This window comes from Xenopus laevis, chromosome 5L (genome assembly GCF_017654675.1).
Source record: "Xenopus laevis strain J_2021 chromosome 5L, Xenopus_laevis_v10.1, whole genome shotgun sequence".
In the NCBI taxonomy this organism is placed as follows: Eukaryota; Metazoa; Chordata; class Amphibia; order Anura; family Pipidae; genus Xenopus; species Xenopus laevis.
The window spans coordinates 134,529,917-134,552,468 of NC_054379.1; the positions used below are offsets into that span (position 1 = coordinate 134,529,917).

Genomic DNA, 22,552 nt, shown 5'->3' on the forward strand with positions numbered 1-22,552 from the left:
ATGGGGATGTGAGTTGTCAGATCCAGATAAGAAGTTTAAGCAAAGATAGAAGTGCGAAAATACAAGGACCAAGCACTGCCAAGGGATATAGATTAGCTGCTTATGGACTTGTGTATGGGCTCTCAGCAATGCCTTCCCCAATCAGTATTCCTTGTCTAGATATCAATCAAGCAGCCTGGCCTATACCTTTAGCTTAGCACAGCATTTAGCTAGAATGAGATCAGGCCGTTGTCAAAGGTTATGGGCTTTTTGTCAAAGACCTTGTCCCAGCCAGAGCCCAGACTCCCAGATGATTGTATCCCCTTATTTGGCCCACCACTTGGTCAAATTAAGCAAGATCTGTTTGTATCCGCAAATAACTAAGCAGATCTAGTTAGTTTTATTTAATCCACTGTCTTTTCCTCCCCTAGTTATCTGCTTCTAGTCTATGTAATCTTGTTGCCCAGGATCTCTGTACTAATCCTACTCCAGCCCTTCAACAGATTCTTGTGCTTACCCATTCTACATTTAACTCCCCCTCTCCAAAATTCTAACCACTTCCTTCCATACAGACCAATCATAATCCTAAACATTACCTCTAATGTCTACTCCCAAATTCCTTTTTATCTTTAACACATATCACTCCATGTGTTCATAAAGGTAAGGTTAAAATAACACAGTCAATGCATATTTTATTAATCTGCTCCCCTATGAATCTATTTTTCACCCCATGTATCTGCACCACTTTGTATCTGCACCCCTATGTACCTGTGCCCCTATGTACTGTATCTACACCCCTATATTCCTATGCCCATATTTATCTGCAACCCTATGTTCCCGTGCCCCTATGTATCTGCACCCCTATGTTCCCGTGCCCCTATGTATCTGCACCCCTATGTTCCTGTGCCCCTATGTATCTGCACCCCTATGTATCTGCACCCCTATGTTCCCGTGCCCCTATTTATCTGCACCCCTATGTATCCGCACCCCTATGTATCCAAACCCCTATGTTTCCATGGAAAATATGGAAGGAAGCATTTTGAACAATTTCCCAGCAATCACGTGACAATTCCAATGAATGAAGTGCAGGTATTGTTGCACTTTATTGAGTGTGGGAGAGATGTTTCCCCGGCTGGTGATCAAGTGCCATTAAGCAACTTTCCTATATCTATTTATTACATTATTCACTTTATCTGTGAGTGTATTTGTTTAAAAGAGGGTTATTTCTATTTGCTTACATTCTTTGCACTTCATTTTCTGACTCCAGAAACCATCTGATTAAAAGGCCTGACTTCTGCTAGAATTTTTCAAGAATTAGAACCAGAAGGGAATAAACTACTGAAAATGATCAGTTACTTTAACAAAAAAAAACACAAACTCTGATGACCCATTTTGCAGCAATGTATTTTGGGCAGAATTCTAGTTTAATGATATAATCTGTTGGCCCCCACTGCTACTGTTATTAATGGTCCAGCTTTTTGAGTGCAGAAGCACTTTCTGTTCTTTATGGGGCACCTCCATGTTTCCTAGATAGTCTATTCACCTTCTTCAATTTGGGGAGTAGCTGAGAATCGCAGGCACCCAAGGGGTTAGTGAACAGTCAGTTAAAGGGGTGGTTCACCTTTAAGGAACCTTTTAGTATGTTTGTACATTTTCCAATTGTTTTTTATTTTTTATAGTTTTAGAGTTATTTGACTTTTTCTTCTGACGCTTTGCTGCTTTCAAATGGCCATCGCTGACCCTTTGTAAAAAGCAAATGCTGTGTAAAGCTACGTATGTATTGTTAATTGTTACTTTTTATTACCCATCTTTCTACTCAGGCCTCTCCTATTCATATTCCAGTCTCTTATTCAAATCGATGCATGGTTGCTAGGGGAATTTGGACCGTAGCAACCACATTGCTTAAAATGCAAATTGAAGAGCTGCTGAATAAAAAGCTAAATAACTCAAAAACCACACATATTAACAAATAAAAACCAATTACAAATTGTCTCAGATGATCACTGTCTGCATCATACTTAAAGTTATCTCAAAAGTGAATAAGCCCTTTAATGATTGGAACTGTGGTCAAGAGAGAGCAGCACACTGGAAACAGCCCAAATAAGCCAGGAGTATCCAGACAGGCTCCGATGAGTATAATATATACTGTAACATAAGCGACCAGTGAGGAGGATGAGTGAGGAGGGGCGGGGCTTACTTACACGTCCTCTGATGATTAATTCCCTGTGACTGGCCCTCCCTCCCCTCCCAGCGCTGTTAGATCAGTGAGAGTCTCGGCACAGAATCGCTCTGAGCTTCCCAACCGGCCTGGACATGACTACAAGGTCGCAGGTAAGTAACTGGGTGACATGGGGGCTGGTGCCCATCCCTGGCCCTGGGGATTCAGTATGTAAAGTTGTATAGTGACCAGCTCTCTTGTTGCTCCTAGTTTGCCCAATAACTGCCCCTCCCCTGGCACAGATTCCTCTATACTCATTGCTGTAAAGGTCACAGGTAGCAGCTGTGAAGTTATGGGGGGCACAGTATTACAGAGGACTCATGAAAGCTGGTTACTCTGGTTAAAATGCTGTTTCACCTTTAAAGGAGAACTAAACCCCCCACTGTTATAAGACCCCACTGGTCCCCCTCCCTGCCTCCTCCCTGCTTAGTGTTACCCCAGAATTGTGTCCCCTTTATTATTACTGACCGTAATATAGAGTGAGCTCACGGGCGACATCTTTGGCGCAGCGGCGATCCTGCCCCCCCTGTGCGCTTACCTTTTTACACTTGAGGGGGTCCAGGGGGTCCATGAGGGTGGCAGAGAGGGCCAGTATGCTAGAGAGAGCCTAGAAAATTTGGCTTTTAAAGTACCAGGAGCAGCATTTTTGCTGCCCCTGGTACCTAGTGGGTTGCTGCCACCTCAACTCGCCTCATTGGCAAAGCGCCCCTGCTTCGGCGATTCGGTAATCCTCGTAGAGTGATCGCTGCATGCGCAGCTGTAGCAGTTTTCCAGTTTGCGACAACTGCGCAATCGCCGGAAGTGTCGGAAATTGCCAAAGCACCGGAAGAAGACCCGAAGATTACCGAAACAACGGAAGATGGCGCCCGTGAGCTCCGCTGCACTCACGCTGCATTTGCAGTCAGTAATACTACAGGGGACACAATTCTGGGGTAACACTTAGCAGGGGGGAGGCAAGGAGGGGGGGCAGTGGGGACTTATCACAGTGGGCGGTTGAATTCTCTTTTACTTTTAGTATGTTATAGAATGGCCAATTCTAAGCAATTTGACTCCAATTGGTCTTCATGATTTACTTTTCATAGTTTTTGGATTATTGAATTATTTTGCCTTTTTCTTCTGACATTTCACTGACCCCCATCCAAAAACAAATGTTCTGTAAGGATACAAATGTATTGCTGTTGCTACTTTTTATTTCTCGTCTTTCTATTCAGGTCCTCTCCTATGCATATTCTAGTTTCATATTCAAATCAGTTGCTAAGGAAATTTGGACCCTAGCAACCAGATTGCTGAAATGGCAAACTGGAGGGCTGCCGAGTAAAAAGCTAAATAACTCAAAAACCCTAAATGATAAGATATGAAAACCAATTGCAATTTGTCCCAGAATATCACTCTCTACATCATACTAAAAGTTAATTCAAAGATGAACAACCCCTTTAACTCCTAGTTTGCCACCCTTAATACAGGGTGCTTAGCTTGAAGCCCTTTATTTCCTTTTAAACTATAACTTCCAACATTCCAGTGACAAGAGGTGTAGTTCAGCAACAGCTAAAGCAGTGTACCCCAACCATAAGCAACATGTTGCTCTCCAACTCCTTGGATGTTGCTCCCAGCTGCTTATTTTTAAATTCCAGTCTTGGGGGCACGTTTTGATTGCACAGGTGTACTGCCAAACAGAGCCTCCTGTAGGCTGACAATCCACATAGGGGGCTACCAAGTGGCCAATCACAGCCCTTATTTGGCACTCATAGGAACATTATTCATTCTTCTGTTGCTCCAAAACTCCTTTAACATCCAGGGTTGGACTGGGCCAGCGGGACATGGGGAAAAAACCCGGTGGGACCGGTCTCTTTTGGGCGTTGCCCCTTGTCCCTCCAGCTCCCTCTCCTTATCTCCCTCCCTGACCTCCCTGAAGCGCTGGAAAGTGGTACACGCCAACACTGTTTACATCTGAATGCTGCTCATGGGTAAAAAAAGGTTTGGGACCCCCTGAGCTAGAGGATGTTGGTTGTGGTACCCACCTATGATTATAGGTACCGCCAACCAGATATGCAGCCCATAGGCATCTGTGAGTAACATGCTGCTATAGACAGTGTGCCTAATTTCATACTAGTTGCGTGTTTCTAATGCTAAGTATATGCTACTGTTTTTAGGGTCATCCTATGGTGCGTTCCCAGGTCTCTGCCACACAGCACTTGCGGGAGCGCCAGAAGTTCTTTGAAGATGTTCTCCAACATGATGCTGATCTGTACTACCCCTCCTGTCCGTTTTTGAATGAGGGCTGGCGACGTAAGTAATCCTCGGGGTGATGAGGTGGTGAGAAGTGGTAGCCTCATGTAGTTACTGCATGGGCAGTTTTGGACAGCTCTGGACTAGGAGTTAAATAAGGCCCTGGCATTTCAATTACACAGAGGCCCAAGCAGCCCCCCACCAGCCCACTAAATAGGGACTATGGCAACTTACAGCAGCCCCTCTGGCATTTGCCAAAACCCACAGTTTGCCAGTTGGGCCTGGTCTTGGAGCATGTCACCTAACTGTGTGTGATCAGAAGGGTTAATTGTAGATAAAATACATAAGAATGCAAGTAAGAAACACACCCAAAACGTTCCCCGTTGTGACATCACATCGAGTTGGGTCACGCACAGGCCATGCAGCTCATTCAAACATTCCAATTTGACAGGACTGGATTTAGAGAAGCTGGGGCCCCTGACAATGCAGAAAGGCTAGAGCCCCAAACTGGGGGAATGTCCTGGCCCTGAAATGTTTAGTATATTAGTTCTAAATGTGGCACATTGCTGCAGTGCCCTGGGCATCATCTTGTTAGAGTACAGCAAAGTAGTTTTAGCCCACAGCATTCTCCCCCTGTGGGTTACACATGTGTGCCAGTGGAGGCTAAGCTCTAACTCTGATCATGTGCCATGAAACTGCCGTCAGGCTTTACGGGGTGCCCTTATACTGCCCTGTTATTATGAAGGTGCCGGAGATGGGTCTGTACATGCTACAAAGTGACATCTGTTTGCACAATGTACTCAGCTATTCTATTGTTTAACAGAAATGCTCGGTTTTGGAAACATCTGCGTCACAGGCTAGTGGTCTGCAATTTGTGGCCCTCCAGCTACGCTACACATCCCTGCATCTGCTGATGGACAGGGAGGAGGCTGAGAGTTGTAGTTTACAGCTAGAATGAAAGAGTTGTGGGTTGTCTATCAGCCCATAAACTCCAGTGCTGCACTTTAGGGCATGTTTGTGCATTAGAAGCACATTTGCTAATAACATATCCCGCTGTGCTTGCCCAGAAATCCACCACTGCAGCAGTTTAATGAGTGATTGGGGCCAGTGGGTTACCAAGAGATCCCAGGCTTCAGAGGGCTCTACTCCTGACTCCCTTAAGCTGGCCATAGACGCAAAGATCTGATCGTTCGAATTCTCGAATGATCGGACTTCCCCATCTCCCAACCTGCCACTAACCATCAGTTTAAATACAGTAGTAAAAGAACAGATCAGCGATGTTCTGCCCCCTGACAGCAATCGTATGAAAGTTATATCAGACAAACCTGGTGACAGTCTCCCACTGAAAATCTTTTAACCTGGCCAATCATCCAAACGACCGATCTCCATGGGATGAAAAATGTCGGGACTGTCCACACAGGGTCCGAAAATCGTACGAACCGAGGATTCGTATGATAGGATCTTTACGTCTATGGCCAGCTGCCCCTACCCCTGTGGCATTAGTGTAGTATATATTTACTAACTTTATCATTTCTTTCTTGGGGCACTTTGCTATAATCCTGACACGTCCAATTTCTGGTTAGGAAGACAGAAACAGAGTGATATGGGGTTAAAAGGCAGAATGTTAGACTAAAGGAGGTGGATAAATGGAAAAGAATTCCAGCAAAAGTTTGAGGTTGAGGTTGATGTAGACTAAATGAATTCAGAGCTTGGACTGAATGTGAATTATTTGAGCAGCTAGAAAACAAGTTGCCCTTGATTTACCCATAGCTAGTTTAGCACACGTCCTGTACTCTATATACCAGTTCTGCCTCTTAGAACTCTTTCACAGCAGTGCTAAATAGTAAAGTACTTCTTTCATATTTTCCAAGCTGACACCTATTTTCTTCCCATGACCTTCTCTTGTCAACACAATCACGTGACCCTGCTCAGTATGTTTCCATGCCTGTCCCAGTATGATGGAATTTCCTGCAACCTCCCACCCAGTATGCATCTTGTCTCACCAAACCCATATTGACTGATAGCAGATTATTGCTTTCTGCCCTGGTTACTACTTACTTTCTCCATCTCCCCAAACCATCAAACCTGTGGCTCTACAGCTTGTGAACTACAAACTCCACAATCCCAGTTTAGCTTCTACCGTCCCACCCTATCCATAGGAATGTAAGCCCACGTTTATCATAGTCTGCAGTGCCAAGGTGCAGCATTTCTGCTTATGGGAAACCTGAGCTACATAGCAGCCCCTAATTGCATTTCCAGTTGGGACTTATTAAATTATTACCTGGTTTCTAGGGGCCAAATGATCACAGCAACCTGATGGTGTTTTGAAGACAGACTGTGAGAGGGGCTGAATAAAGAGATAGGTGATAACATATAATAACTATCCACGAATACATAAAAGATGCACATGGTCTCAGGATATCAGTGTCTACACGGCAATTCTGAGATGAACTTTATCTTAACCCCTTTAAACGGAGCATAATCCCTGCGGGCTGCGTTCCCAGAACTGACAGAGTGTTCCGTACCCTGAACATGATGCAGGTGCCTGACATTACATCATACAGCAAAGAAATGGGAGCCTTCGCCTGGCTGTGCATGAAGGAGGGAGCGCCATCCATCATAAACACACAATCACATTACACATAGCAACTCCCGCTGATTTATTCTCTCTCTTTACTGCAGTGATGTCATATTACTCCTATAGTCTCATCATATCTATACGAATGTAAGCCCACTCTTTTCTTAGTCTGCATTGCCAAGGTGAAGCTTATGGAAAACATAAGTATAAAGCAATATGGCAATCCCCGATGGGGTGTGTATATATATATATATATATATATACATTTGTTGTAGCAGCCAGGGTCCTGATCGTGTCCCATGGCAAGGAGGGGCTTGCTGTAGGCTACTCCAGTAGTTATAAAAAGAATCATTAGGAAGCTATTTAGCAGTCTGGAATTAGGACACTGACCTTTACTCAGTCAGCTATTGTTACATGTTCTAAATTAAAGGGAAAGTTTACCTTATTGCGGTAGACTGTAAAGTTCCCGGGGAGAGTTTAGAGCTGGTGGTGTGTGTGTTTAAATAAGCTATCCAGCGGGGCGTTATTACTGCTAATTGATGGGCAGAGGCACAGTCAAAAAATAGATCTGCAAGGAAAATAGGTTTCAAATTTTGCAATGGCCGCAGGAGCTGTATAATAATAGTCAAGTGATCACTTAAAGGGTTTGTTCACCTTTAAGTTAACTTTTAGTATGTTATAGAATGGCTAATTCAAAAGCTTTTCAATTGGCCTTCATTTTTTATTTTTAGATTTTGAAATATTTGCCTTCTTCTTACTAATGGGGGGATCACTGACCCCCATCTAAAAACAAATGCTCTCTAAGGCTACACATTTATTATTATTATTGCTACTTTTTATTACTCCTCTTCCTAGCCTTTCCTATTCATATTCCAGGCTCTTATTTGTATTAATGGTTGCTAGGGTAATTCAGATCCTAGCAACCAGATTGCTGAGTTTGCAAACTGGAGAGCTGCTGAATAAAAAGCTAAATAACCACAATAATAAAAAAAAATGAAAACCAATTGCAACTTGTTTTAGAATATCACTCTCTACATCATGCTTAAAGTTAATTTAAAGGTGAACAGCCCCTTTAAGTGAAAGAATTAAGATTTCTATTGTTTTCAGATATCATTTCTCCCACCCCCTCACTGCAGATGTATGTGCTTGTCCTTATTTCTCATAAGGTGGATTTCTTTCTGTGGTTGAATCCAAGTGGGTGTAGGTAGGAGAGAACTGTTCCACTTCCCTTATGCAGATATCTGTATATCTAGTAAAGAGAAACTCTCAACTGGAAAGTCCCAATTAGGTTTATGTGAATGAATTCAGAGTCTTGTGGTTTTTATTTTTTTGCTATGAGGCATATTTTTTGCCACGTCGGAAGAATGACTGCATAAGGAGAGAGATGCTGTGTCTCAGCGAGCCTCAAAGCAGTGACGCCCCAAGTGCAAAATACTGAAATTTCACAGCTCTGTGCATCAGTGGCTACAAAAAGTTCAGTTTAAATAGATTAAGAGCAAAGTCAATATGCACAAGGGTGGTCTCCTAAGTACTTTTGGAATTATTTTATTTGCTTTGAAAGTGAACAACTAGAATATGAATAGGAAAGGCCTGAATAGAAAGATGAGTAATAACAAGTAGCAATAACACTACAGGGCAGATTTATCAAGGGTTGAAGTGAATTCGAGGGAATTTTCGAAGTAAAAAAATTCTAAATTCAAAGTATTTTTTGGGATACTTCGACCATCGAATAGGCTACTACGACTTCGAATTCGACTCGAGGTAAAAATACTTTGAATATTCGACTATTCAATAATCGAAGTACTGTCTCTTTTAAAAACTTCGACTTCAATACTTCGCCAAATTAAACCTGCCGAAGTGCTATGTTAGCCTTTGGGGACCTTCTAGAGCATTATTCTAAGTTTTTTTAGGTCGAAGAAAAATCGATCGATCAATGGATGAAATACTTCGAATTGTTCGATTCTAAGGATCAAAACGGTCAAATTCGGTGAAAAAAACTTCGATATTCGATATTTGAAGTAAAGCCATTCGGGGGTCGAATTTCGTAGTATTTATCACTTCGAAATTCGACCCTTGATAAATCTGCCCCCACATGTGTAGCCTTACAGAGCATTTGTTAAAAGGGGTCAGCGACCCCCATTTGAAAGCTGGAAAGAGTCAGAAGAAAAAGGCAAATAAAAAAAAAAAACAACTATAAAAAAATAAATAATGAAAACCAATTTAAAAGTTGCTTAGAATAGGCCATTCTATAACATACTAAAAGTTAACTTAAAGGTGAAACACCCCGTCAAACCATTTTGGCGTCAAACAGGCTTTAATTCTAAATGACAGATCCAACTTAGGCTTAGGTAATTGCTGCCCATGCAGGGAGTCTCGTCGAATCAGATGTCTCCCTGGTAAGGATTCTGATTTACAAGGTGAAGGGTAGGAGCTGCTACTCCTGCAGTCACAGATCAGATAACTAATATAAAGATACGGTCCAAGTACAGTTTGGGATCTATTATCCGGAAACCCATTATCCAGAAAGCTTCGAATTACAGTAAGCCTGTCTCCCATAGAATCCATTTTATTCAAACAATCCAAATTTTTAAAAATGATTACCGTTTTCTCTGTAATAATAAAACAGTAGCTTGTACTTGATCCCAACTAAGATATAATCAATCCTTATTTGAAGCAAAACCAGCCTATTGGGTTTATTTAATGTTTACATGATTTTCTAGTGGACTTAAAGGTATGAAGATCCAAATTACAAAAAGATCCGTTATCCGGAAAAAACCCCGGTCCAGAGCATTCTGGATAACAATGCACTGCGTATCTTGACAGCGCTATATAAATAAATGATGATGATAACAGGTCCCATGCCTATACTATCACAGAATGATCCAACATTACAAATTATGTTGCACTGCACTTAAAATTGTGACTTAATATAAGTATTGTTTGTTGCACTGTTTGTATATGTAACGTTTCTATTATGGCTGCAGCTACTCTGGACAGTGTATCATCAATGGAAGTCAATATTGACTGTCTGGACTTAACAGACCCTCTTGACGTTACTGAGTTGGACGCCTTTCAGCAGTCAGAGGATCCTGACAGTCCTACAGATCCTAACAGTAAGTATATAGAGATATATATGTGTGTGTGTGTGCAACAGTCACTGCTAGTTCCCTTTTACTCATTAGTTTTGTGACTAAAATCCTCTGTACTCATTTTCTATATACTAATCCACTGGTGGGAAATGTTTCCAGGGCCACAGTATGAGTGCACAGATCAGCAGACTTTTAGTATGAGCGTATTAGCTGTACTGAGACATGTGGGGAGCAGCAGATTATTGTAGGACTATTTGTATGGATATAAGAACAGTCCAAATGTATTTGATAGATAGGATTGATACTGTCTGGTGTTAATGGGGTTGTTCACCTTTGAGTTAACTTTACTATGTAGAGAGTGAAATTCTGGACAATTTTCAAATGGTTTTCATTTTTTATTATTTATGGTTTTGAGTTATTTAGCTTCAGCAGCTCTCCCGTTTGCAATTTCAGCAATCTGGTTGCTAGGGTCCAACTTACCCTAGCAACCATGCCTTGATTTGAATAAAAGACTGGAATATGAATAGGAGAGGGTCTGAATAGACAGATAAATACAAAGTAGCAATAACAATACATTTGTAGCTTTACAGAGCATTTGTTTTTAGATGGGGTCAGTGACCCCCATTTGAAAGTTGGAAAGAGTCAAAAGAAGAAGGCAAATAATTAAAACACTCTAAAAAATGAAAACATTAATGAAGACCAAATGAAAGGTTGCTTAGAATTGGCCATTCTATAACATTCCAAAAATTAACTTAAAGGTGAAGCACCCTTTTAAGATGTATTAATATATACATATTTATACAAAACAGCCACACGTGTGCCTGGGTGCAGGAGTCTGGAGATTATAATACTTCATATTACACCTCACTCACAGGTCTTTGGTTCAATAAATACATTTTGTTGTTCATCACTAATGTTTCAGTCTCAACAGATGTTGGTTCAATACATATATCTATGAAGACCAGCAACACATAGATGATTTGCAAAAAATCCAAAGTGTATGCTGAAAAAAGGAGAAAAGGCACAGGTTACATAGTACATAACAGATAAGCTCTGTCCAATACAATGGAGGAAGAAATTTGAACCTTCCCTAAGCCTAGCCAATCCCCTTGTGGCAGGACCGGGAGCTTTTCCTTATTCTTTTCTTTTTGTTGTCAATTTGGTTTGGGGATGCTTAGCCTTTCCTATCCTTAAAGGGATACTGTCATGGGGAAAACATGTTTTTTTCAAAATAAATCATTTAATAGTGCTGCTCCAGCAGAATTCTGCACTGAAATCCATTTCTCAAAAGAGCAAACAGATTTTTTTATATTCAATTTTGAAATCTGACATGGGGCTAGACATTTTCTCAATTTCCCAGCTGCCCCCAGTCATGTGACTTGTGCTCTGATAAACACCAGTCACTCTTTACTGCTGTACTGCAAGTTAGAGTGATATCACCCCCTCCCTCCCCCCTCCCCCCCAGCAGCCAAACAAAAGAACAATGGGAAGGTAACCAGATAGCAGCTCCCTAACACAAGATAACAGCTGCCTGGTAGATCTAAGAACAACACTCAATAGTAAAAACCCATGTCTCACTGAGACACATTCAGTTACATTGAGAAGGAAAAACAGCAGCCTGCCAGAAAGCATTTCTCTCCTAAAGTGCAGGCCGCACAAGTCACATGACCTGGGGCAGCTGGGAAATTGACAAAATGTCTAGCCCCATGTCAGATTTCAAAATTGAATATAAAAACATCTGTTTGCTCTTTTGAGAAATGGATTTCAGTTCAGAATTCTGCTGAAGCAGCACTATTAATTGATGTGTTTTGGAAAAAACATGTTTTTCCATGAAAGTATCCCTTTAATGAAAATCCGCACATGGACTAAAGACGTCTAACTCCCATAGGAGATACAACGCAGCCTAGCATCACAAGCCAACATACCCCTACTGGGGAGCAACCCATAATCTCAGTGCAGACACTAGGGGAAATGGTGCACGTTGTGTTTTGTTTCTCACAGAAAATCCCATTCCTTGCACTAACCGAACCAGCTGAGTTGTGTATATGCAGCAGGAAGCATTTTCACGGGGATTACACTATTCAGCAGGTTAGGATTATGCAATTCTAAAATCAAATGATCGGAACTGACATTCGTGGGGATCATGCTTTTCTGAACCTGTACACCATTGCCCTAAAGTGATCGACACATTCCTTCACAACAGTTTTCTGCTTTTTTATCAGTTGATGTAGAAGATTCCTGGTTCTTTGGCATCCCAGACTCTCCCGACACTCAGCAGCAAGCCAGCCATGATACTGATGATGATGATGCAGAAGGAGAGGAGGAATCTGAGGAACACAGTGAAAGGGACAATGAAAGGGACATTGTCAGCTCAGAACCTGCTCACTCCAACCACTGTGAGACAGGGACATCTGAGAGGGGCTAAGCTTGGACTGGGCCAGTCGTTTTGTACTTCTCTGTACATCATGATGCCACTCAGCGCAACTTCATACCCCATTCCTCATCCCGATTCTTCTCCAGAAAGAAGCACTGACACTGGAATACAAAGCCACAATAGCGTACAACAAACATGGGAGATTGTTCTAGATTATTTCTTGGTACATACTGTACTATTTTATATAATGTATGGTTTTAGGGTACAGTTTTGTTTTGGTTACACAATATGCAAAGGACTTACCAGCAGACTAACACTATTGAACAGACAATGTCAATGGAATGTCCCATTAGACATAGGTGCTCTATACAGGATACGGGGAGTAGCAATATAAAAACTTAGGTTTATAGCTGCCTAGTTCTAGGGGTGGCAGACTTTGGCCGAACTAGAAATTCCCATAAGCCCCTCTGCAACTTCACTGGAAGTGGGACGCTGGGAGTTCTAGTTATGGCTGAGTTTGCCTCACCCTGGCATAGGATTAAAGCCAGTCCACAAAAATCTTAGCTAATACAAGTAACAGAATATTGTACAGAGTAAAATGTTTCATGATACAGCTTGCATGGATTTGTGGGTGTACCACTATATAATATACAAAAGCCATGAATATCTTGTAAATTATATCCTTATAAACGGTGAGTTCTGATGTCATTACGGTCACATGACTCACCTGAAACGTGTGTATTATAATAAATAAAGTACCCCCAGTTGCAAAGTATGAGGATATTAGAAGTTACCTTGTGTTTTTATATGGTCATGAAACTCCTTGGTAACTTATAATATCCTTATATTTTACAAGAGGGGGTACTTTATTCACTATATACGCATTAATACACATTCACTAGTGATATTTTCCTCTGGAGCTTTAGGTTGGAAGGAGCAGTAAAACACACACTAGTAAATCTGTACTCACACCATGCATTGTCTCACTAAGCAAAGTGGCCTCTGGAGGAAACTTTGGGCGATTTAGCGATATGTTGGGCATACCGCCAGCGATTTCAATTATTGGCAATGGAGAGGCACATTCGGGAAACTTGACGCCTGCAGTCATACGTAAAAAATCACGGGCAACAAATCCGTGTGCCACTACCCCAAAGGAACAGTAACACCAAAAAAATGAAAGTGTTTAAAAGTAGTTAACATATAATATACAGTTAGCATGCACTGGTAAAAACTGTGTGTTTGCTTCAGAAACACTACTATAGTTTATATGAATAAGCTGCAGTGTAGCTATTAAAGATGGAAAAAGCACATAACAGATAACATCTGTCCAATACAATGGTGTTTTATTTGTTATGTGCTTTGTAACATGTGCCTTTTCTACTTATTTCCAGCTTGAATGGCTGCCCCCATGGCTACACAGCAGCTGGTTTATATAAACTATAGTAGTCTTTCTGAAGCAAACTCACAGCTTTTACCAGTGCAGAGCAACAGTACATTATATTTTCATTACTTTGATACATTTTCAGTTTTTGGTGTGACTGTTTCTTTAAGCTCACATGATGGTTACCATGCTGAGCAGATGATGGTGCGCATGGGATAAATATGCATGAAATGAAGTGGGAATAAAAATGGATGATCCAAGCAAGTGGTACAAGGTGACAATGTATATAGAAGTTATCACCCAACCATACAAAGAGGCTTTCAGAACAGATCTATCACTGCCACACTCCCACCATACTGGCCTATAGTTTAGAAGCTTTAGTGCTTAGATCCCATGGATGGAATTGATAGAAGTGTGCAGAACCCTAGAACTAGCGCCACCGGCTTTATGTTCCACAATGCAGTGTATTAATACCAGGCCCGGATTTGTGGAAAGGACACCAAGGCCCGGGGGCGTAGGATGGCAGGATTTTTTTTGGAGGCGGCATGCTGCTTAACCACACCCACATTGGTTCAAAAACACTGGGGATCTGCAGGAGATACAATCATTTTATATATTTCCCATGCAACAATCCCCATTGCACCAGTCCAGATGATGAAAATTTGCACAAATAAAGATGAGGGGACAGAGGCGATGAATAGCAGTGAGCCTAGGGGTGCCACTATATGTAATTCCGACCCTGATTAATACCCGGGCCAAACTAAGCAGTATGTGCAAAGTAAGGTGCAGTGTGTCGGGAACAGGTAAATATACACTTACCTGCCAAAGCCTTTTGACTTTTATACACAGTTTATATAAATTAATGTTTATTTAGGATCTCACTTGGAAGCTTTTTGACTGTACATCTGCCAATTTTTTGTAGCCACTGTGGGGGTTTTTTTGGTATAAATAAAACCCTTTTTTATTATCTATCCTCCAGTCACCTCCATTTTTAGATAGTACTAAATCAATTTAGTGGGCTCTATTCACAAAACCTGAAACGTGATTGATGAGCAGTTAATTTCTATTCAATGGAGTGATATTTAGGTAGCACAAATTTGGCCACACCTTGAAAAGAGATGAACAGGAGTATTCCTAGCTCCAGGCACAGACACACATTGTAATTCATACAATTGTCCTTTCTTGATTGAGTTGGGAGCCTGTTTACAGCAGTGGCTCATTCAGACATTTGTCAGACCAGTTGGAAAATGCTCTTTGCAGTTAAAGGGGTTGTTCACCTTTAAACAAACTTTTAGTATGATGTAGAGAGTGATATTCTGAGACAATTTGTAATTGGGTTTCATGTTTTATTATGTGTGGTTTTTGACTTATTTAGATTTTTATTCAGAAGCTTTCCAATTTGGAGTTTCAGCAATCTTGTTGCTAGGATCCAAATTCCCCTAGCAACCATACACTGATTTGAATAAGCAACTGGAATATGAATAGGAGAGGGACTGAATAGAAAGATGAGTAATAAAAAGTATCAATAACAATAAATGTGTAGCCTTACAGAGCATTTGTTTTTAGATGGGGTCAGTGACCCCCATTTGAAAACTGGAAAGATTTAGATGAAAAAGGCAAATAATTACAAAACTGTTAAAAATAAATAATGAAGACAAATTGATAAGTTGCTGAGAATTGGCCATTCTATAACATAGTAAAGTTAACTTAAAGGTGAACCATCCCTTTAACCACATTGTTTTGTAGCAGACAGCTATGCATCGGCCTCCATGGGATGTGATCATTAGCCAAACATTCAGAGCAGTGCAATTTGGCCACGCAGGTGCAAACATCTGCTACACTGGTATTTTAGTACCTGACCTGCTTTACTTATACACATGGGGGGGGGGGTACATGGTGTTCCCTTCAACACAAACATATCTCAATAGGTCATAAGCACACTATACCAATGAATAGCAATGCATGCTGCTCTACATTTATGGACAGATCTTACATTTTTAATAAAATATATTTTTAAACATATATATGCCTCCGACTTGTGTATCTAGGCAAAAAAATATTTAGTATCAATTCTGTCTTCACCCCCAGTTACTAAAAGTATCCCCGAAATATCTTGCAACCATAAAGGTTCACATTCACTGGGGATCATCCCCCCCCCCCCCCCGCTTAGACTGGCAGTCAGTGAGCCCTGCTCTGACCTTGTTCCATGCCAAAGGGATACATTCTGGGATTTGAAGTCCCTCAGCACAATGGGCAGTGTTTGTCCTGGAATATTGAATATGGTGTTCTCAGCAGATCATTAACCTATGGCAGCACTGCTCAGCTGGTGTTTTTTTGCTTATAGAGGCAACTCATTATATACTTAAAGGACATGTAAGAAGCCTCTTTGGTTGTTAAAAGCTTAAAGGAGAACTAAAGCTTAATTGAAGAAGCCTAGAAATGCTTTTGGGCTTCTGTACCAGCCAAGGCAAACAGAGAAGGAGACAAGCTAATAAAAAGTTACCGGCTGAACAGCAGCTGCCCCAGTAATTTCCGGTTTTATAAAGAAGCCGGCTAGCAGGACATTGGAGCGTGCACGTGAGTGTAGGTCGCCACATCGCCTTTTTAAAACAAACCAGAAGTGAGCTATTGCACTATTTATGTATTAAGTATTAAAGAGAGTTAACTTTATCCAGGATAGCAGTATTATTGGAGGGGGAGGAATGGATTTTCTACTTAATGTTTAGTGTTACTTGTCCTTTAATGTCTCCTGCCTCAGAATGTCGGTATATCAATTCTTGTTCACTATACAACCTATAGCAGACTGAATGCTGTAGAATGTTGTGATAAATAATAATAGAATAACCAAAATATTTTAGAAAACTGAACAAAATATTTATTAACAATAAAAGATTCACAAAATTAAATGCAGTGAAAAGCCACTGAGCAAATAATCCTAACACAGGACTGAATGTCGAGAAGTCCGGGAGTTCACCAGGACAAATGTCTTATCAGGGAAGAGTACAGTTTCCTCCTTAATACTGGAAGCTTCGTTTAGTCTGAATATCATCTAGAATCTGTTGCAGCTCCTCTTCCTCAAACCTCCCTTCCAGGCTTAATGGGAGAAAAAGAAAAAGGTGATACCCAAGGAAATAACATTCAGATACTACCAATATTTTACACAGGGGCTCCGGTATCAACACTGGACAAATATACTTTGAGCAGTAGCCCATGGCTAATTGAATTGTTGCATTCATTGTTTTAACTGCAGCTGGCTGACAAAATGCCAATCACTGATTGGTTACTGCCCAAGGGCAAATTTGCCCAGTATTGATAAATGAGCACTACATTGTTTAAAGCAAACTTAGCATTGCATTTTATAGCAGCTCAGTAGCGGAGACAAGATTTTACCAATGATTTGCATTAGAACTTGGTGCCAGTGCAGAGTTCTCCCCCTAAAACTTTCAGTGGAGCAGGATAAAGAGGATCCAGTGTTGGGGGGCAGGTTAAGGCACATCATTTTTGGGGGGATTTAAACAAGTCTCTCAAAGTGCCCCGTGTTTAGAAGAAACAGAAGGCAAAGGAAAGTATAAAAACACAGAGGAATTCCCCACCCAGCAGCGCTAATAAACTTAAAAGGCAATACATTTTAAGTAAAATTGATTAGAGCACTCTTATAAGCACTCACAATTTACATTTATTGTTGTCTCCCTGCTAATATAGTGAATACAGCACTGCCACCTGCTGGTCACTTTTCTGACAGTACCACAATCCAGAGAACAGATCAGACACCACAGATGAACATTCTCATATCTTTCATGAGCAGAGCAACATAGAACAGTCCTGTTTTTCTTCTATTGTCTTCTCCAGACTTTTTCTTTAAATCACTTGGGGGTGCAAATCTGTTACATCCTTAGCCAGGGGTACATGTGACTGGGGCCCGCTGTACCTAAATATTTTCTAGCTGTTCTTTATGCAGGTGTGGACTGAGGGCACATGTGCCATAAAGGAATTTTAAGTCCCAGCATGCTGTGCATTTGCCCAATCCCACACAAGGAATAGATGGAATATGCCAAAAGACTGTGGTGCTCCCCAGCCAAGTACCTAAGGTTGGGACAGACAGTTATGTTTTTTTATTTAATTGGCACTTCCCATTCATTAAACCTTTGCTTGTTCTTTTAATAAATTTGGGACATTAAATGCCTCGAGGAAGAAGCAAGCACAGTTCACGGTTTACAAAAGAAAGCAGGTAGGATATCAGACTGGTATTGCAATCTGCCTGGGACGTGAGGGATACACCAAGTTGAGCTCCGAGTTAAAGAAGTGGGGGATAAAAAGGACATTGAAAGGATTATTTCATTAGAAAAGGGACCTGGAAAGTGAGTAAGAACACAGACGGAGAGGGATTGGATTGCTTGCATAAGAAGAAATAAGAAAAGTGAAAAGCATATTCTGATTCAGTTGCATTTTCCAATTACCTTGGGATCAAGGCTTTAGCCTCATCTGCCGTCTCTGGGCACAGATTGGCCAAACAGGCGAGCTCGAACCGATGCAGCTTCTTCTGCAACAGCAAACTTGCAAGGACACAGAGCAATAGGTGTTACAAAGGTCATTTCAAGAGAGACATAAGTTAATGTTACTGCTGCTGAATGCAACCAGTGTGCCATTTATAGAACATATTTAACTTTAAACCAATATGGAAAGCATTTTAGGATATCATCAGGAGAACACACGCTCCTGCATGCGCTCTCCTAAAGAAGAAGTATGCAGACTTGTCTCTTATTATACTCACTATCTGAAGAAACTGCAGTCACACCTGTTGCAATCTCCCTCCTCGTGGCTCATTCCTCAGCCCCCCTCCTTGGTCCTCATTACAAAATTGATCCCTCCTCAGCTATCAGCCTGGCTTACAAGCGGAGGTCTGAGCACGGAGGGCTGAGGGATTTTGTAATGAGGACTGAGGTCTGAGGAGGGAGGTCTGAGGAATGAGTCACGAGGGGGGAGATTGCAACAGTAAATGTGGGCACCACAGAGGTGTGACTGCAGTTTCTTCGGATAAGTGAGTATAATAAGTAGGGATGCACCGAATCCACTTTTTTGGATTCGCCAAAACCCCCGAATCCTTCACGAAAGATTCGGCCGAATACCGAACCGAATCCAAACCCTAATTTGCATATGCAAATTAGGGATGGGAAGGGGAAAAATTACTTCCTTGTTTTCTGACAAAAAGTTGTGCAATTTCCTCCCGCCCCTAATTTGCATATGCAAATTAGGGTTTGGTTCAGCTGGGCCGAAACGGATTCAGCCAAATCATGCTGAAAAAGGTTGAATCCCGAATTGAATCCTGGATTCGGTGCATCCCTAATTAAGAGACGAGTTTGCATACGATAATGTCCTAAAATACGTTCCGTAAACCAAAGCCTTTCACTCTGTTAATACTCCCTTTTAAGGGTCAGCGTTTGGCCAATCCCCTTCTTTAGCTTTGTACTGCAATGTTTTTATCTTTTCAGAAAAAGCAGAGTGGGGTTGGCAGGCACCATTTTTTCTTCTCAGTTAAAGCCGATGTAGATGTGCTTCACCTGTGCACAGCCCTGCTCAGTGATCTCTCGGGAAGGGATTCAGCACAAGATGGTACCCCTACCCCGCAATATGATGCTTTTTTTTGTGAAGAGGTAAGGCAAACAAGGCAACAATATTGGGTTAGGGGTATGGTTCGGGGGGGGGGGGCCTCTACAAGAGTATTAACCCCTAAAACAAGGTCCTATCAGTCTCACTGCTATAGTTTCAGAGGCATGCAAATGGTAAATAATCATCCTCCCCCACATACCTTCTGACACTAGCAATGGTTTCTCTGTTCTTGAAGCGGCTGAACCTGGCAGTGTAGTTAAGGGTTTTCATGAAGACCTCAGAGAGCTCCTGTTCCTCCTCTGCACTCTCGTTCTGCTGCTTTCTGTGCTCCAGGAGCATGTGCACCTCTGAATTCAGCAGGGTTTCGGCACTCTCAAACTCTGCGGATGAGAGATTATGTAAGGAAGCAAAACCTTAAAGGAACAGTTCAGTGTGAAAATAAAAACTGTGTAAATAAATAGGCTGTGCAAAATAAAAAATGTTTCTAATATAGTAAGTTAGCCAAAAATGTAATATATAACAGCTGTAGTGAACAGATGTCTAATAAAACAGCCAGAATCCAACTTCCTGCTTTTCAGCTCTCTAACTCTGAGTTAGTCAGCGACTTGAAGGGGGGCCACATGGTACATTTCTGTTCAGTGAGTTTGCAATTGATCCTCAGCATTCAGCTCAGATTCAAAAGCAACAGATATGACCCATGTGGCCCCCCCTCAAGTCTCTGATTGGTTACTGCTTGGTAACCAGGGTAACCAGTCAGTGTAAACCAAGAGAGCTGAAAAGCAGGAAGTAGTGTTGTAGCTGTTATATTACACATCCAGTCACTCCAGCCTTTATACATTACATTTTTGGCTAACTAACTATATTAGAAACATTTTTTATTTTGCACAGCCTATTTATTTACCCAGTTTTTATTTTTACACTGAACAATTCCTTTAAGGGCTGCACTGGCGCAGACAAAGAACATATGGTTTTAAATATTGGCTGTTATATTATATCTCTGGGGAGATCATACAGCAACAATAACCCTCGCTGCAGTAAGGCATCCAGGAGTATCGGCACATTCAGGCTTCTCTAAATTGCTGTAAACTGAGTGTATAGGATCGCTTATCACACAGACACATGGCAATAGCATCATCTTGAAATAACATTCACTATGGGGCAGATTCATCAAAATGTGAGATCAGAGCTTACCTCATTCTTTTGGGATTATAGTATCATATTTATCACTGGGTGAAATTTAGAGTTCATCATTTGAGAAATACAATTCTAAAACTCCCATAGGAATAAATAGAAAGTGAGTGAATGTTTGTTAACCCCACGTTTTGATAAATCTGCCCGTGTGTCAGCTTGGCTGTAAAGCCCATTGAGCTTGTTTGTGATTCAGCCCTATTACGTGGGCATATTACATGCAGAATGCTCTCAGCTGCCACAGACCTTAAACCTAACTAGTGGTTCAACTGCTACAGAAAGGGAGACAGGTCTATAGAAAACAAGTTTGGGGTGATTTATAAAGGCTGGGCAAATCTGCAGCTGGGCAGTAACCCATGGCAACCAAGCAGCGTCTTAAGGTCCCCATAGACGCAAAGATATTTAGTTGGTGAACGACCGATTTTAGCAAAATTCGACCAATCCGTCAAATTATCATGAAGTTAGTGGGAATCGACGATCGCACATCTTACGAATTTTTCGTCCGACATCTGTCAGAAAATTGATCGGCCAGATTAAAAAAAAATGTATCGGCCCCAGTGCAATCTATCTATGTTTGCTGGGACAAGCAGGCAGCTACTCTTCAGTTTTCCTGGAAATATCTCCTGAAATGGTCTTTTTAGTTGATGGACAAATTGTACGTTTAAACGATCATTTCGAGACAATCGTGGTCTCATGAGAACGAAAAGATCTTTTAAAGATCTTTACATCTATGGCCAGCTTTACTTTTTTTGTTCTACTTGCAGCTGGCTGGAAAAAAAAAAAAACCAACGGGTTGCTATGGGTTACTGCCCATGTGTATTTGCCCAGTATTTATAAAGGAGTCTCTTTCTCACTGGGAATAGCATAGACATAGTAAAGCTGCCGTTGCCTTTCTCCTATGGGACACTTTGGTCAAATTCAAGCGGAAGATAAATAAAAAAAAAAATCTAAGGGGAAGAAAGCCTTACCTATTAATGTAGCTGGGGGGGAAATGAGCATTAAAATAATGTGGCGTTACTGTTCCTTTAAGGAGCTATTTGTCTTTGTTATGGTTCCAGTTACCCAATAGCAGCTGGTGCCCTTGGATCACAAACCCGTACAGGTTCCCTGTCCTTATTAAGTTTTCTATGGTAGAACCAATACATTGCAGGGATTACATTCCCGTGGATTACTGCGCTACCGTAGCTTTGTGTGTGTAACCTGTACACTAAAGACCCTGGCGCGCAACAATGTGATTCCAGGATTGTATCCTTCCGCCAGCAGTTTTATTCCGCGTAAAATGCTTGCTCCATGCATGCGCATCCCAAGTGTCAGAGAGCGCTAAAACGAAGAAGCGCCCACGCCTGGACCGATAGGTATAAGAATGTACTCTTCCACGTACCTTTGGGAAACAATAATTGCGAAGCATCTTCCTCTGCATCCCCCGAATGCGTCTCCGCTCCGCCGGCAGCCATTACCGCTCTCTAGTGACTACTTCCGTTACCCACAAGCGCTTACTGGTACGTCGCGATGTCACGTGACTGCAACCGGAAGTTTGAAACACCGGGAGCGCCACACACGCGGGGAAGTTTAACTGCAGTGTGGCTGTAGGGGAGCCATTCGGACAGTCCTACAAAAGTTTAAGCCTTCTGTTTCTCGCTATTAAATATCGGCAGACTAAAGTAGTTTCGCACCCCATTAGAGGGGGTTAGGGTTCACCAGAAATAAAGACTTTTTTCAATTACTTTTAATTTTTTAGGGTAAGGACACATGGACGGGGAAGGCAGTAGTTCGGGAAAAGGCGATTTGTCGCCGGGGGCGACTAATCTCCCCAGTGTCAGACCCCCCTCTCTTTAAGACCCCTCTCGGCAAAATACTTTTTTTCCCCCATCGCCGTGCAAGTGCTCAGCACATGCGCGCTGAGCAACGTCGT

At 41.7% G+C, this 22,552-nt stretch overlaps 2 protein-coding genes across 2 annotated transcripts; one reads left to right on the forward strand and one right to left on the reverse strand.

Annotated features, from left to right (window-relative positions):
* Positions 1-2,157: 2,157 nt before the first annotated feature.
* LOC108717086 (dysbindin domain-containing protein 2) lies at positions 2,158-13,142 on the forward strand. Its single transcript, XM_018263844.2, has 4 exons — positions 2,158-2,310; positions 4,348-4,483; positions 9,986-10,114; positions 12,313-13,142. The coding sequence occupies exons 1-4, from the start codon at positions 2,293-2,295 to the stop codon at positions 12,513-12,515; spliced, it is 486 nt and encodes a 161-aa protein (XP_018119333.1). The 5' UTR covers positions 2,158-2,292; the 3' UTR covers positions 12,516-13,142.
* A 3,561-nt stretch (positions 13,143-16,703) lies between these two features.
* polr2d.L (polymerase (RNA) II (DNA directed) polypeptide D L homeolog) lies at positions 16,704-22,111 on the reverse strand. Its single transcript, NM_001093846.2, is given in 4 exon segments — positions 16,704-16,938; positions 18,303-18,398; positions 19,652-19,832; positions 22,022-22,111. Coding segments are annotated over 4 exon segments (429 nt in total). The 5' UTR covers positions 22,095-22,111; the 3' UTR covers positions 16,704-16,859.
* Positions 22,112-22,552: the final 441 nt, after the last annotated feature.

Bases quoted from the DNA above. Each gene is read 5' to 3' on its own strand.
- LOC108717086 (XM_018263844.2), top strand. The intron at 4,484-9,985 runs GTAAGTAATCCT...TTATGGCTGCAG, and splicing joins TTTGAATGAGGGCTGGCGAC to CTACTCTGGACAGTGTATCA. The intron at 10,115-12,312 runs GTAAGTATATAG...CTTTTTTATCAG, and splicing joins CAGTCCTACAGATCCTAACA to TTGATGTAGAAGATTCCTGG.